General features: G+C 44.0%; 1 protein-coding gene across 1 annotated transcript in view; it reads right to left on the bottom strand.

The window, feature by feature from the left end:
* The window catches only part of LOC146796956 (anterior gradient protein 2 homolog), an 85687-nt gene that overhangs the window by 24001 nt on the left and 45538 nt on the right, over positions 1–16148 (bottom strand). The window contains exons 5-6 of the mRNA XM_085629583.1: positions 11054–11127; positions 9304–9367 (exon numbers count right to left, since the gene is read on the bottom strand). Coding sequence (XP_085485709.1) covers positions 9304–9367; positions 11054–11127 — 138 coding nt within the window. The remainder of the gene's footprint in view (positions 1–9303; positions 9368–11053; positions 11128–16148) is intronic.

Below are 16148 nucleotides of genomic sequence, written 5' to 3'. Positions count from 1 at the left end.
CTGTGGCTGGTGGCTTTGCGGACGTGAGGAGGCGCCCCTTCCTTGGCCACGAAAGGGGCGAAAAGCGGAGGTGTGCGCCCGCGGAGCCGAGAGGCCCAAGGACTTGGCCGTAGCCCGGGAGTCCTTAAAGCGGTTCAGCGCACTGTCCGCCTTCTCACCAAACAGGCAAGTGCCATCAAAGGGCATGTCCATGAGGGTGTTCTGGACATCCCCGGAAAATGACGTGGACCGCATCCAGGCGTGGCGGCGGAGCGCCACCGTGGTGGAAATCGCCCGACCTAGCGAGTCCGTGGTGTCAAGCCCACATCTTATGGTGTGCCGTGCTGCATCCCTCCCATCGGCCAAAGCCTGGGTAAGACGCGTCCGGACCTCCTCCGGACACAGGGGCAGCACGTCCTCCACCGTATCCCACAGGGAATGGGAATAACGGTCCAAGAGACAGGCGGTATTTAAGGACCGCAGGCCCAAACTAAGGGACGAGAACAGTTTCTTGCCAAACTGCTCGAGTCTCTTGGAATCCCGGTCCGGCGGAGCGGTCGGGAAGGAGGATTGGGAGGTAGAGGCCTGGATAACCAGACTCTCGGGGGTGGGGTGTTGGGACAGGAAACTGGGGTCGCCCGGAGCAGGGCGGTGGCGCCTGGCAACGTTCCTATCCACAGGAGGAACTGTGGAGGGCTTGGACCAGGTGCCCTGCAGAATGTCAGTGAGGGCCTCGTTGAACGGCAGCAGAGGCTCAGTGGAGCTTGCTGAGGTTTGAAGCACCTCAGTGAGGATGTTGGTCCTCACAGCCACGGCAGGCAACTCGAGCCCAAGGGCCTCAGCCGCCTTGCGCAGCACCACAGAAAATGCCGCACCCTCCTCCGAAGCCACGGTCGGAGGAGAAGTGAATCCAGCGTCTGGCGAGGTGTCCAGCCCGCTGGCCTCCCCCAGTTCATCTGCCCAGTCCTGAGAAAGCTGTGACTGAACAGCCAGAGGGTCCTCGAACCCCTCCCAGTCGCCCCCTTCTTCCGATTCCTGATAAACAGGAGGAATGATCGGAACCGGACTGTAGAGATGGTAGGACTCAAGCGGCGTCGGATGTGGCGTCGGCGGACGCCGTGCCGGCGTCGGGTCCGGATGAGGGCTAAACTGGGGCGTCGGCGTCACAGGCGTCGGCGTCGGTGGCGCCGGTGACGGCGTCGGTGGTTCAGGCGTCGGCGCCGGTGGAGGAGTGACAAGGTCAACCGGCGTCGACTGGGGCCCAGGCAAGGGCCCCGCGGGGACCTGCGGCGTCGAGACCGGAGTCGTCGACGGCGCCGGGGCCGGAGCCGCCGGCACGCGAGGTCGCCCAGTCGAGTCCGCGGGGCCCGAAGGCGCGCCAGCGGGCGTCGACGGCGGGGCCAGGCTCCTCATGGCCGAGAGGAAGGCACTGATCTCCGCCGGCGCCGCGTCAGCCCCAGGGACCGGAAGGTATGGGGGCGGACGCGGCACCTGCGGCTCCGCCGGAGCCGCGGGGGTGGAACCACTTGGACCCTCGGCCGAGTCGCGCGACCGGCGAGGGGAGTCCGAAGAGCGATGTCGCCGCTTGGACTTCTTAGAGTGTTTGGACTTACCCGACGACTTGGAGCCTGACGATCGATGGTGGCGTCGGCTAGGGCTCCGCGAGCGATCCTTGGACCTCCTCCTGGACCGGGATCGCGCACGACGCGGAGCCGAGTGGCGAAGCTCGAGAAGCTTGCGGGACCGCTCCCGCCTAGCCTTCGAAGTCAGGGCCTGACAGTCGTTACACGACTCCGCGTCGTGGTCGAGGCCTAAGCAGTAGAGGCACCGGCGGTGGTGATCGGTCACCGACATCAGTCGATGACAATCTTCGCAAGCCTTGAACCCAGGCATCCTACCGGCACCAGATGTCGACAGACAAGGATCAAAAATGATCAAAAAGATTTAGTCAAAAAAGACTAAAAGGGGTAGCTCTCCCGGATCTGCGCTTACTGGCGCGGAAAAAAGAAGAACTGACGTCAGCGCGCGAGGGCGGCGTCTAAGTACTCCGACGACGTCATCCCGGCGCACGACGCCGACGACGGACGCGGAGCCGCAGACGACGCCTAGCGACGCGCAAGGGGTATTGCTGACGAAAAATCTTCCGGATCCAGTCTGACGCCTGGGGATATTCTAAGGTGAGGAATCTAACTAACGTGTTTCTTTCAGATCTCCATTTTAACTTAAATTGGGATTTTGGACAGTGAAATGTTCATCAGGGTAAAAATGTTGGGCCAAAAAGCACATATTTTGGCTCTGTGCACCTTGTAATGAAGGAAAATGTCTACGATTAGTTTGTTATTCCACACTGAGAGGTCTGCACGTGCAAATGGTGTTGTAAATTGAGAAGCCACTACTTACAGTACCCCAAGGGTACTGTATATTGTTGTTGCACCTGAGCTCAGAATGAGGGCCTAATTAATTCTGAAAATAAAATCATGTTGTTAATGATCAGGATGTGTGTGAAATAGATAGTTACAAAAGTCACCGGGACCAATTCACAGGCCTAACTTATGACAAAATCCTAAACTTACTACTTTTGGTATTCACAGAAGTTAGGATTTTGTCTTAAGTGTGTCTTAAGACAAACTTAAGACAGACTTAAGACAGTCTTAAGACAGACTTAAAACAGTCTTAAGACAGACTTAAGACAGTCTTAAGACAGACTTAAGACAAACTTAAGACAGGCTTAAGACAGACTTAAGACAGACTTAAGTTAGGATTTTGTCTTAAGTTTGTCTTAAGTCTGTCTTAAGTCTGTCTTAAGTCTGTCTTAAGTTTGTCTTAAGTCTGTCTTAAGTCTGTCTTAAGTTTGTCTTAAGACACACTTAAGACAAAATCCTAACTTCTGTGAATACCAAAAGTAGTAAGTTTAGGATTTTGTCTTAAGTTAGTTCTGTGAATCGGCCCCCCTGTTTTTAACATTCGAGAACTTCCGCTCGTCCCCAAGCTGTATTCGAACGGGGCACGGCGGAGCAGTGTACTTCCCTCGAGCGCTCGAACGTAAAGGCAGCTTCGAACGGACAATAAATCCGTTTCTTTACTTGCACTACCAAAACCTCACTGTGGTCCTGCAGTCCGAGTTCGAGCGCTCGAGGGAAGTACCCTGCTCCGCCGTTCCCCGTTTGAATACAGCTTGGGGCCGAGCGGAAGTTCTCGAATGGGGTTACTCTCCCAGACGCCGCGACATAAGCTACTTGCCAGCAATTTCAGTCCAAAGAATTTTCTCCATCAGAGAGCCAAGTAGTTTCACGTCATTTAAAGAACAGACTTGGTACCATCAGTCCTCCTTGTCAAAATATCCACCCTGATGAAGACCTCTGGTATAAGAAGCGCCACGCAGAAGGTCAAAACACGTTGGCTATATTACGTTGTGAGGCGAGCCTAAAGAACCCAGGATAAATTTATGTCCAGAACTTTTGACAACCTATAGCCCATTTAGTACGGCTCCAATCTGGGTTCAAAATTTTTGAGGCGCCCTCCCTTTGGCATACAAAAGACTATTGTACCGTGAGGACCTTAACAAAAGGAGTCCCCGTGACCCTCTTTAAGAAAAGAGTAGGACTATTTCTCGCATGTAAAACTGCATTGTTTGATGCTTGTAAATTGTACAGTTACTTGTTCTGTGTAAATTATATAGTTATTTTTCTTGCTATATGTACAGATGTAAGTCTTAGGTATTTATGGTCTATATGTTTTGAATTTTGATTTTTTTCTTGTACTCATTTCACACACTGTTCTAAGCATCAAGTTATTTTTTTAGTAGGTCCTGCACAGGGACAACATGTCTTGGTGAAAACAAAAAATAAGTTTGATGTGTATTCAATTGCAACCCAGGGATAAATAAAAAATCCAACTGGTAGCAGAGCAGATTGTTATCAACGGTGTCAGAGGTATCATGCTTTGATTATAGTATCTTATAGATATGGCGCATTCCTGCTCTTTTCTTTTGCCGCAGGGAAGCGCTGCTGCGCTGCCCAACGGCAAAACCTCATAAATGAGGCCCTTAGTGTCTACAGCATGAAATAAAAGAATGAAAAGATTGTGATCGCTGATGTAGCTTCCGGGTGGGGGTGGAGGATGTTTGTGGTGTGACACCCTCCTCAAATAAATGCATTCTTGGCTTGGTAGTTGGGTATGGGGGGGCTGAGTCAGATCTGGAATGGTTGTGTAATTTTGTTTCTCATTGATCTAATTTCGCTAATTGGTATTAACTTGTTCATTTTTTGGACCAGGAACATAAATATAGATAGTCACAGGTTTTCGAAAAAAGTAGTAAATCTGCACCCAGAGAAGGACGCTTGAAAGGGTGCAAACTTTCAAGATTTTGGAAATCTCAAACATTGGCAGTAGGAGGCCTGAAAAGCTGCTCCAGTCTCAGGTTTCCAGGCATACTACTGGTAATCAAACCACTAAAAGGTGATAGGACAAATGCTTGCAAATAGTCTAACCACTTGCAATTGCCTAAGGTAGCATTTACATAAATCGTTATTTACCCACGGTGCCACTACGGACAGAGGCCCACTGAATGTAAATCACTACTCACCTTATTACTCATGGGAACGTCCATCCCAATCCTTGATTGTGTCACCCTTCCAGCCTGCGACCCATCTGTTTCGAGTTGGGAATTGTGAGATTCAAATCCCCCGAATCTCAATGACTAAGCTCCATGTCTACTTGCACTGAAGTGTGTAAAGGACACATATCACTGCCCTCCAATCTACTAGAGCTGATTATGTCCCTCTGATCCTATTTTTGCTTGTTGCTGCTCAAATGTATTTCCTCTATGGGATCTGTACAGCTATGATACCATAAAGTCACACAATTATCTGAAGTACATCATGTCTATGTAGAGGGGCTCATAGTGGTCAAACTATTATAATACCACCTCTAAACCATGAAAGACCAAAACTACTGGCGACTCCACTTCCGATATCAGAAACTAAAACAAGCCATAAAAGTGATGCTAAGTAAAAGCCCTAGATTGGCAAAACACCTAGGAAAACATTAACATTCAGATTCATGAAGTCATTCTTCTCCAGTGGAACAGTGACAAACACAATGATGCTTAATCAGGTATATCATGTTTCCAGTAAAGAATTGCCTGTGATGCATTATTCCTCTACAACAACACTGGCTAACATGTGCTCTCTGCACATGCTCACCAAGGGGCATCTTTTAAAGAGAAGCAAAATGAAGGAGCTCATTTACAAGCCCATTGCACCACCGGTGCATCATTTTTGTTGATGCACCAGTGGCACAGTGCGACTGCCTATATTTACAAGGCCACGTAAAGCCACCTGCGTGGCTATTTATGGCCTTGTAAATATGGCCCCCTTTCACGCATTACTCTCTGTGGAAAGGGGATTCCATGGGTATTACAGTGAGTGTTCCCACGCAACATCCATTGAACCTGAAGCATTCCCAGATTTACTAGGTTTTTGTTAGATTCCTATGCTTTCCCAGGGGAAGCGTAAGGGAGCACAAGGAGAATAAATACCTTTATTTCTCCTTGTTTTTCCTTTTGCTATGTGTGCGGCATTTTGCAGCATACAGAAAGAGGAAACCCCTCTCGTTATTGTTTTTGTGCTGGAAGGCTTCCCTTTCTGCACAAAAACAATCACCCCACAACGCCGACACCCTTGAACCATTGCGCCAGGGTGCCTGCATTGGCACATGTCAGCCCACTGTGCGCCATCGCAGGGAAAAAGGACAGGAATGAACCACATCTTGCAGATACTGCGCATTCCTGCCCTTTTCTTTTGAGGCACAGCAGCACAGCAGGAAGGCTTGCAGCACTGCCGTCTGTCAAAATATTTGAAATGAGGCCGAAAGGGGTCTATTGCTTTTATAAATTGGCTCCAAAACTTAGAAAATCGGAATAAATAGGAGAATTTGCACAATATCCATATACCATTGGAAGAAATAAAAAGAAGGGTGCCTTACAAACAGGGAAAAAGATGTATCATGACGGATTCCCAAAGAAATGTTAGAGCATGTAAAAGTTCTCCAATAGTATCCTTCCTGTATTCATAAAAGCTCTTATGAATCAGTCCTTTAGAGTCCTTACTTTAGGGTCAGACTCATCAAAGATTTCCCTGACAGACACATGCGGCCACACCTGGTCAACCTTGGAATCCTTGCTCAACCCAAGCAGTGTCTTGCAAAACCATAAAAAAAAAAGTTTACAGATCTCTGAATAATACCTAGTAGCAGGGTCAAGACTAAAGCCGGAGGTAACTAGGACACCAACCTATGACGACACACTCTCCTCAGAGGTCACTCGACTCCAAAATGAACACTCATCCTAGAACACGCGTGTGAAACAATGTAACACGCGCAGCCTTCCATATACAAAGTGTAATGCACTCAGGAGTCTTACTACCAGAAGTCACGTGAACAATGAACACTTTAATAGAAGCAGGAAGCCAATTGGATAGATCACATGAATAAGAAGTACCAAAAAATAAATGACTGAATTTTTATCACTCGACATGAAAAATTATAACTGACATTCTACATAAAACACAATATCTAAAACAGTTTCACTTTTTAAATTATAGATAAGAAACACATGTACTCTAGGATAAGTGCATTTGATATCATCCCAAAATAGACCTCAACACATGGCAGCAGAAGAAATTATTAAGGCAGGAAGACCACTATTAAGCTGGATAGACTCCTTTCAATACTTTTAAAGCTGGAACAATAAAATATGTGGCAGTAGTATCCTCTTACACTACAGACTTTATCTTTACTGGCCACACATGGTCTAAAATGTCTGAATGCTCTCACTGGTGAGAGCAAGGCATGCAGAACCTTACCTTGCATGTGTTTGTCTAAGAATGTGTTGGGATTGAAGAAAAGGTATCTTCTAGGTGTGTACTCACTAGCACACCCTCTTGCACACACACAGCACTATGACTTGTGTTAAGTAAAAAGCACAAATCTGCCATCCACCCCTTTCTTTGTCCCTGAAATTTGCTTCCTTTCCCCTCTCTCCTCGCCTTAGAAAACTATGCAGTTTTGGTATAAGACAGTGTGGGTGACTCTTGTGACATGTGCGGGAGTCTGTCATGAAGTCTTTAAACCAATCCCTTGGCTTGGACTTGCATCCTTTTTATCTGGGAGATGTGTTCCAATCCAGAGATGTCAAGTGTTTTCTTCTTCATGTTTCTGGTACCTTATCGGCAAGAGTAAACTGATGGTAAGACCTTCCACCCAACCACCAGCTGAGGCATGGCTGTCCCAGTCTACTTTCCATCTGCCCCGGTGATACCTTCAGTTTTTGAATTGACACATATCACTACTTGGGAGCCGCCATTTTCAATGATGAGTTCAGCACAAGGGTAGGCCGGCAATTGTGACACTAGTACTTTCTCAGAGGGTTCATGCTAGGGCAATGCTTTGAGAACTGGATGGACTTCTATGAGCCAGACACAAAAACTCGCATAGCCACATTATACTCACAGCCTCAAGCAGTGTGGTTCTGTCCTAACATTACCAGAATTTATTTTGGTTTCCTTTCTGGTCGTGTTTAACATAATACTTCTGTTTGTAAGTGGTCCTTTGCACAAATATTGGCCACAAAATTGATCTTTGAACTAGAATGTTCACTGTCATCATTCATTTTGAATTTCAAGGGTAAACAACATGTATAGATTTTTAAGCAAAGGTGGTCTGCTCTTTTTAGAGCTTGACACATTATTAAAAAGATTGGTACAGTGAGGTAACAATGAGTTACTTGTCAGCATAGCCACCTGACGTGTGTCTGATTTTGGCCCAGCCCTATCAAACTTCCACTATCTCTGGATGGCCAAGACATTTATTTTTGGACCACATTTTTTAACTAATTTTGAATATGAAGAGGACAGCAACTCATCATGGATGGGAATTCGGCGTAGTTTTAGATAACACAAAAAGAATAACACAGATCCCCCCTTGTTCTTCAAACAATTGTACAAAAAAAATTCTAAACTAATCGCAACCTCTCCAGGAACAATCCAAAAGGAGAATTTATTAACAGTGACACTTACAAGAGTAATTATTTGCCAGATATACCAGTCAAACAATACTTTGCAGTGCGCTTCCTAACCCAGCACACAACACTGTGCAATGTTTTGTTTAGATCTCAACATGAGTGTGACTATTCTTGATCCATAGGCATTGTCCCCAGTAATCCTGACTATCTATCAGCATATGGATGTGTGTGAGATGCCATCTCATTCAGGAGTATTTGGCATAATTTAGAGGTGGTCCCCTCTGTTCCCATAGCCACTATAGGAAACATCTGTATTAGTGTTGAGTCCCTGGAGATCGTCTCTTTAATAGTTGGGTGTGGTAGCCAGTGTCTGATTTGAGCATAATGTAATTTTTCTGATTCTTCAAGAAGAAAGTCCTGCTTACAGTCCTCAAATGACTTAATGGTCCCTTTATTTAGTAAGTCTCACACCATAAGAGAGTCTCATGCACGCCACTTGTTAAATTGTCCAGAAGTATAGGCCGGAGTGAAGGATGGGTTGAACTGGTTGGGCTTGTAGGAGCAAGGATATATAGTTACAGGAACTTTTTATACATCCCAGACCTGTAGTGTAGTGTTTGCCCAGGTACTCAAGTAGACATTACCGTGTCTTTCCATTTTAGGGCACTAGACTAGATCCCAGAGATGTCAGCCTGCCACCTCCCTGGCCACATGGAGCCAAGTTTTTTTAAAAACCCTGGCACTCTGGTCTGCCAAAAAGCGATTTTGGCATACTTCCTAGAACGTGCGGATACTGGGTAAGGCTAACCCTCCCTACTTTGGACCACATAGTACCCTATATGCCACTCTCGGTCTCCCAACTCCCCAGAAATATATTTTAGGAAAGTGCTTTTCAGGGATTTGAAGAGAGTGTCTTGGATGAATATTGGAAGTGCTTGAGCTCATATAGAAGCCTAGGTGATATGTTCATTTGACATTTTATTTTAACAGACGTATCTGCCTTTGTCTTCCTAGTTCCTTTAAGAACTGACTGGCAAAATACCCAGTGTAGTCATGTAAACAAAACTGTAGCGATATGACACATCTATTTATCCTCAGTCACATGTCCATCTTTAGTGTCCTATGGGTACTTCTGCATTGTGCAAATGGAAGAAACAATAAACATGGCAGAAGAACATACATCCCAAGATTGAAACTCTTTGAAAGCTTTCCATCCATTCAAGCAGGATTGCTTTGGCAGAGGCCCTTCCCTACTGCTGGCCTTATTTTGTGTCGATCAGATCACATACTCAGCTTCCACTCACCTATGAACATAATCCTGGGTACATACTGGCCATCTGGAGACAGGTTCTTGTCTGTTGTTTCATACTGTGGGAACAAAGAGAAGAGATAAAGAGTACAGAAAAGGAAGAGGGTCCCTTAGTGGTATGTACAGATAAAGGCATGTCTGCAGCATTTAGAAGGTCATCCTTTACAGAAGAAACCGAGATACAGTTGGACAAAAGGAGAAATGTAATCACTAGTTCCAAGTATGGCTACAGTATAACGAATGTGTCCACAGGAGCAGACACCCTCCTTTGTTAGCTTATTCGCTGTATTTCAATTTGCATCACAGAATCCCAAAGATGAGCAGGGGACACACAGGGGGACAGAAGGCCGGGATAAAATGCCTTTGCATTCTGTTCTTATGAAACATTTCATTCCAAGGGGAAGGGAGAAGTAATCGATGCCCCATTGTAATATCAATGTTGGAATATCACCATGTCAGTAATTGGGAAGGTGGTGCTGCAGGTGTTGACTGACTGATTTATTGGTTATTTGGATTAAAGTGGGAAAGGTACTGGATTTTTATATAAATAGGAAGGGCCTGTAATTGTTTATGAATTTTTTCTTCCTGGCGAAAACCGGCATGGTGAGTGTTGGCGTTATCGTCCCCTTCAGTGGATTTCAATTTCAGTATGGTAAGCAGTATGGGCCACAAATGAGAATGTCTATTTCAGCTTTACATGTTGAACTTGATGTTGAAGCTGATTGCTTCTCAATAACTACTTGGGTCCAATCAATGATCAGGTTATTTTATCATTCCTCTCAAGCAACATCGTTTGCCTAACCACCTATTATACACAACTGTGAGCCAGCACAAATAGTTTACCCTTGTATGGCTGCCCCCATCCTGATGAAGTCCCATTTAAATGTTTATCCATAGTGTTGAAACATATCCACACTCTTTTACATTGCCACATTTCCAAATTGTTCAACTAAATACTTTTGACATAATAATGTCTACATATTTTTTTATTTTATTAATTTGCATTTCAGCTGCAGTGCAATGTCCTTGATGGATGGCAGTGCCAATAACAGCACAACTTAGCAGTCCCATTGGATAGATACTGTTGATGATTTTTGGAAATACTCTATCATGGTTCATTTTGCTGTCATTTACTTATCTTTAGAGTGATGCTTTATCACACATTGATGAGTGTTTAGCTTTTTCAATCATGTTTACCTGCTTCTCAAAAACAAAGAAACGTTTTCGGGGTTTTGATATAGCATATATATATTATTTTTCAAATGTATTGCAATAAAGGTTTTAACATAAAAATGAATGCCCAACGCAGACTTTGTTACCTGGCCATGGAAACTGGCATACCAGTCAACTACTTTTTGGGTTGACGAATAGCATTTTCACTGAGACCCACTTGTTAAATCTGGTACTGAAATATCCCTGTAGATACAGGTTTTACCTCAAACGCTCTCAGTATATTTTTATCCAAACAAAGAAATAACACTTATTAATGGGTATTCACATACTCAATGGTATTGGCATTCATTTTGCATGTGTTATTACTCCTAGCACTGTGGTGTGCGTGGCCAAGAACCACCAGGTGGCACTTACCTAAAAAAACACATGGTTGAGAACCATTTGCTTCAAACTACTTTCCCACCCATTTTACCACAGAGCTCATTGACTTTGTAATGTTCATTATAAACTTGCATGAGTCCACCAGTCTGGCTCCCAGCACCTTGTGCTCAAGTTATGAAGTTTTTACTCACAGTGAGGTTGATGAGAACGAAATCTTCTGCCAGTTTCTGGGCTTCCTGGCTTTCAACAAACACCTTCTTCAGGGCTATGAGGGAAAAATTCACTTAGTTAGCCACATCATTGCAGAATAGCATTTTCCAAAGTTTCTCAAACAATTGTTTTACTCCACAATCCGTTTTAAGTTCACACGGTTTCATTGACGTGCAATAAAGTAATGAAGTTGGAATGAACCGACCTTTCTAAACTCTAATCACTGGCCACAGCTTGGCTGGTCAGTTCTTTGCCACTTCTTGTCAAACAGCTGAATTTTGCTATGGGTCGTCTTTAAATGTCTCGTTATTTCACACATCAATGGCTTCTGTAGACAATGACCATTGTGACTTTGTAGAATGACACATGAGCTAGGTTGACATAAGACGCTAACTGGGTCATGAAGACTGGAGCAGTAGAGTTACTTGGTTTGAGCACTAGCAAGAATTAGGAGCTGAGCACAAAGTGTGCTCCTGAACTGAATCCAGCAGGCACCATTAGACATCACTAAAATTAAGTGCTGCATTACATACTACTTGCCATATGCCTTTGTTTGGCATTTTCCACAGAAATAGAGTAGATGTTAAAAAATCATATACCAGCAACAAAATATAATGAAAATATTTGTAAATGGTCAACTGGAATCGGTAACAGGTTTGCACACCAAAACCCTTAACTGTAAATCAGGCCCATGAATTTAACATAGACAATACAGACGTGATGGTGATAAAGATTTTACAGCTTATTGCCGCACTGCCGCTAAGAAATACCATAGAAAATACATTTATGGGAGAAAATGAATTATTTACTTTACAAATGTTTGAAAACATGGAATTTCCCTCCCTAACTGTTCACTTAGTGAGATTTAACAAGAGAGAATCCTGAGTGTCCACAATGGAGTGTGTTCTGAGCAGGGTCCATGTTACGTTAGGTATCATCTCATTCAGAATCACTGGCTCATTCAGCCCTGGATCAGTTCCCTTTTCTCCTAAAAGTGTTGTGTCCATGAATGTACATCCATTCATTGCTCCTGACTTTCTTCCTGGACTCTGGAGTCCTCCAGGGATCTTTGTTATTATCTGCCCCCTCTCTTTGTAATATCTATGCTGAGCCTTTGTCTAAGCTCATCCACCTCTCTTGCTTGGCCTTGTACATTTACACTTACAGTCCTTTGCCTATTATTAGGGCAGGTGCAGATCCATCATCATCAGCATCTTCACAAGTTACTTTGGGTAGGTCTTGGAGTGGAAAGTTCTGCCATTGACTCAAATTTCAGTTCAGATGAGACTGACGCGGAGGTGGCGGCAGCAGAGGAAATGTTTGGATGGGTATGTGCTGGCCCAGTGAGATGATAACTTTCCCCTCCAGTCTTTTTTCTATTATATGAAAGCCCATTTGACTCTCCCTACTCTTTGAGCCCTCAAACCCTGCCATTGTGCCAAGTTGATGGTTCAACATCCTTCGTGTACAGAAGATTCTTCAATTACTTAATGACAGTAGAAAAGCACTTAGCAGTAGCAGCAATAATTATCTTCTAGCTGGAGTAAAGAAGATCTTTATACATGGAGCTTACCAAATGCCTACTTCAAAGGTCACAATTTGTGCAGACTCCGGTATCTCAGCTTGTTACTGGCCCCTTAGAGTTAGTTGTGCTCAACGACTTCTGTGGGCATTGCCTTGGCTACCCAAAGAAGCTCAGAATACTTTCCAAATTCTGTGTGTTTTAAATCGAGCTATGTATGATTGCTCTTCCTGAATTATTCGTAAAGCATATTCATGCCTAAATCCATTTTAGATCACAAAGGATCTTCTTCAGCCAACTTATTTGCCCTCCAAAAACTAAAAGTGCTTGGTTAAGTGATGGCATTTTTAGGTCTGGTTTAGCCAAGACCTTTTAATTTTTATAAAATTATTTATATAATATACCTACTTACTGAGGCTTTCTGCCAGCCCTTTTTATCCATTGGTTTGATACTGTCATCCACATTTTTCTTCTGGACACAACAGCACAAAGCATTGGGTAGTGGGTCATCCCACATCAGCCATTGGCTAACTTCACTGTGAGGGATGGCATTCTGCCCTATCATACAGAGAATATTTTTGCTTTTAGCCAATGTTTTTTTTAGCTTAATGAGGGCCCAGCAGCTACCCTAAAAATATAGTTTTCCAAATATCATAACAAATTAGTCATTAAGAAAACTAAAAGTCTGGCTTTTGGCTTTGCCATTGCCTGTTCATTTTTGGAGGCATCCCAGTGGAATGATGTTCTTTCTCTCTTCAGGCCATCTCATCTCCCCCTTTCGTTCAACTCTGAAGACTTGGCTGTTCATTGTAGCGGTGTAAGGCAGCGCGCTTGTCGTCTCTTACCCTAGCAGCAAAAAAACTATTCGGGTGAAGAAGTACTTTAATAAAATCACAATAACAGAAAATACCATGATCACGTTGAGGCGATGGGTGGTGAGGGCTAGAGGTTTGCTGTAAAGTTTAAAGCGGGTGCACATTAAAGGTGAAGTAGTGCAAACATTTTAGTTTCAATGTAGTCCATCTTCCTGCCCCATGAGGTTTTGTAGGGTTCGCACAACAGAATAAAATCTAAACGCTTTGTTGGAAACTGAGGTGTGTGTTACGAGTATGCAGAGCTCTTTTTTGTGATCTTAGGGTATATCAAACAAAATATATGAAACAAATGCAAAGACCACCTAAAAATCAGGGTATTTGTGAGTATTTTGGACTTATGCAGCACGAGTTAGCTGACCAATGTAGGAGCTCGCATACATAATAGTATGAGTTATAAGTGCAACATGGTTTCGTGCTTTCAGGGCACTAGCGAAAAAAGCTAAGTAAAGGTTGCACTCGCACACACATGATGAGTAGAGTGAAGGGGAAGAAGGGACAGCAAGAGGCGGGCAGGGGGTTTAAAACAAAGTGAGTCAGGATGCCCTGGGTGTCCGCCAGCTGGAGAGGTGTAGGTCAAAGCATGGACCAGAGGGGTGGGTGAGTGGATTTTGGGCAAAAAGGAATGAAGATTCATGAGGTGCTGAGAATCTTCCCCCATAGGAGAAAGTCAGTCTCCGGGGACCACGTGCAGATCGGAGTCAGAGGCATTGGACTCCCCTGGTAGGATGGACTTACAGGATATAACATGCAGGGACGGTTCCCCCTAAATAGGCAGTGGCCCAAAAATTGGAAAGTGCGAAGGATAGGGTAAAGAGAAATTTTTTTTACACCAAGACATATCAAATGTATCAAAACCTAAGCATTTCATCAGGTTGTAACCTTAGGGTATTAAACATAACTTTTCGATACTAGAGAAAATAAAATATTCAATGGGTGAAAGACCTGAGGAAAATGCCCTATTGGGTTCCTTAGGAGTGCTACAATGGCCTGGTGGTGCGAGTGTAATAACAAGTGGTCCCCCTTACGACCACAGAGTGGATTAATGCACTACAACTACATGGGCAGGGATTGGCTGCCTTTGTGATCAGGGTTAGCGTGCCTTTTTCCTGCTGACTGGAGGTGTGACAGAAGAATACCTGGCCAAGAATGTTTTAAGAAATGAGTCAGGAGATGATATAGAATCTAAAGATGAGAGCCATTTCACAAGGTCTTGGTGGTACTCTACACCTTTAAACGGATAAGCTAATGTTCCCTCTGGAAATTCAAATTGTGACAATTTATGTTTTGACCAAAAAAGGGACTTTTGATCACATAATCTTTGTACGCATGCCCTGGGGAAACATCAAAACTGCACCTAAAATACCACAATCCAGACACAGGCATGAGATAAATGTGTATTATTCACTTGGGATGCCATACATGGGGCAAAGCATGCCATCATTTGCTCTCACTCATGGAAAACCATATCCTGTAATTCAGCAAACGTTGAACTACCACCTGACTCATCTTGGGGACAGAAAACTACAGCTGATCCTGTGCTCCTCATTCAACTTAGGGAGACTTAGGTTGTTGGCCCTGTCAGCCTTAGGGTGATCATCCCCCAAAACGTTTTGCCTCCTCCTCCTGTTTTTGCTGAATTCATTTTTGTTGGCCGTAGGACGCTGCACTCATCATTACTGCTAACCAGTGCTAAAGTGCTTGTCTATTTTTCCTTCAACTATGGTGAGATTGGCTTACATCAAATTGTCACATTTAATTTATGTGTAAGTCCCTTGCAAAGTGACACTACTTTTACCCTGAGCCTGTAACTTAAATGCTACTAGTGGGCCTGCCACACTCATTGTTCCACCTACCTAAGCAACCATTTAAACATGCCTCTGGCCTGCATTGCAGCCTGTATATGCAGCTCAAACTGCCATTTCAGCCAGGCACAATAAACCTTTTGCCGGGCATAACCCCTCCTTTTTATTACAGATACGTCACCCCTCGGAAAAACCCTAAAAAGCCTATTGAGGAGAGTGCAGTGTATTTACCCAAAGTTGGAAGTGTACTTTTAACTTATACTTGTCCTGGTAGTGAAAAACTCTTACATTTGTTTTTCACTATTGCAAGGCCTATCTCTCCCATAGGATAACTTTGGGTTACTTATTACATTTAAAAAGTGGTAAATTATAATTGGGAGCAGCTAGGAAAGTTTAGTTTGGTCTCTAAAGAATTGCAATTTTAAAACCTCTTGAATGGTAAAGTTGGATTTTAAGTCACAATTCTGAAAATGCCACTTTTCGGTGGCTATGTAACTCACCACGCGCAGATGCCAAACTGAGACGGCGCTGTGTTTTTTATCACGAACGCCATGGTTTGCAAGTCAATTTCGACTACGATACTTTAAAGATGCTTTGCGCTTTGTTCCAAATCAATCAAATATTGTGGCATAAATTTCTCAGGATTTGACAGTCTTTGAGGACAAATTGCCTTAAAGTTTCAATTTAGCTCTATTTCTTAAAGGATCCATTTTCAACATAAGAAATCTTCTTGTCCTGAAGATTGTCCTGTAGATGGACAACATAATAAGACCAAAAGGTAAGCCAACATACCCATTTTCATCATTGAAATAATATTATTGTACAAGAAATTCTTACCTGATGTATAGGGAAATTTCTTTGTAAATAGGTACTAGAA

This window comes from Triturus cristatus, chromosome 10, assembly GCF_964204655.1.
Source record: "Triturus cristatus chromosome 10, aTriCri1.1, whole genome shotgun sequence".
Classification (NCBI taxonomy): domain Eukaryota; kingdom Metazoa; phylum Chordata; class Amphibia; order Caudata; family Salamandridae; genus Triturus; species Triturus cristatus.
Note: the sequence above shows the minus strand (reverse complement) of the source record. Positions and strands in the feature narration are given on the sequence as shown.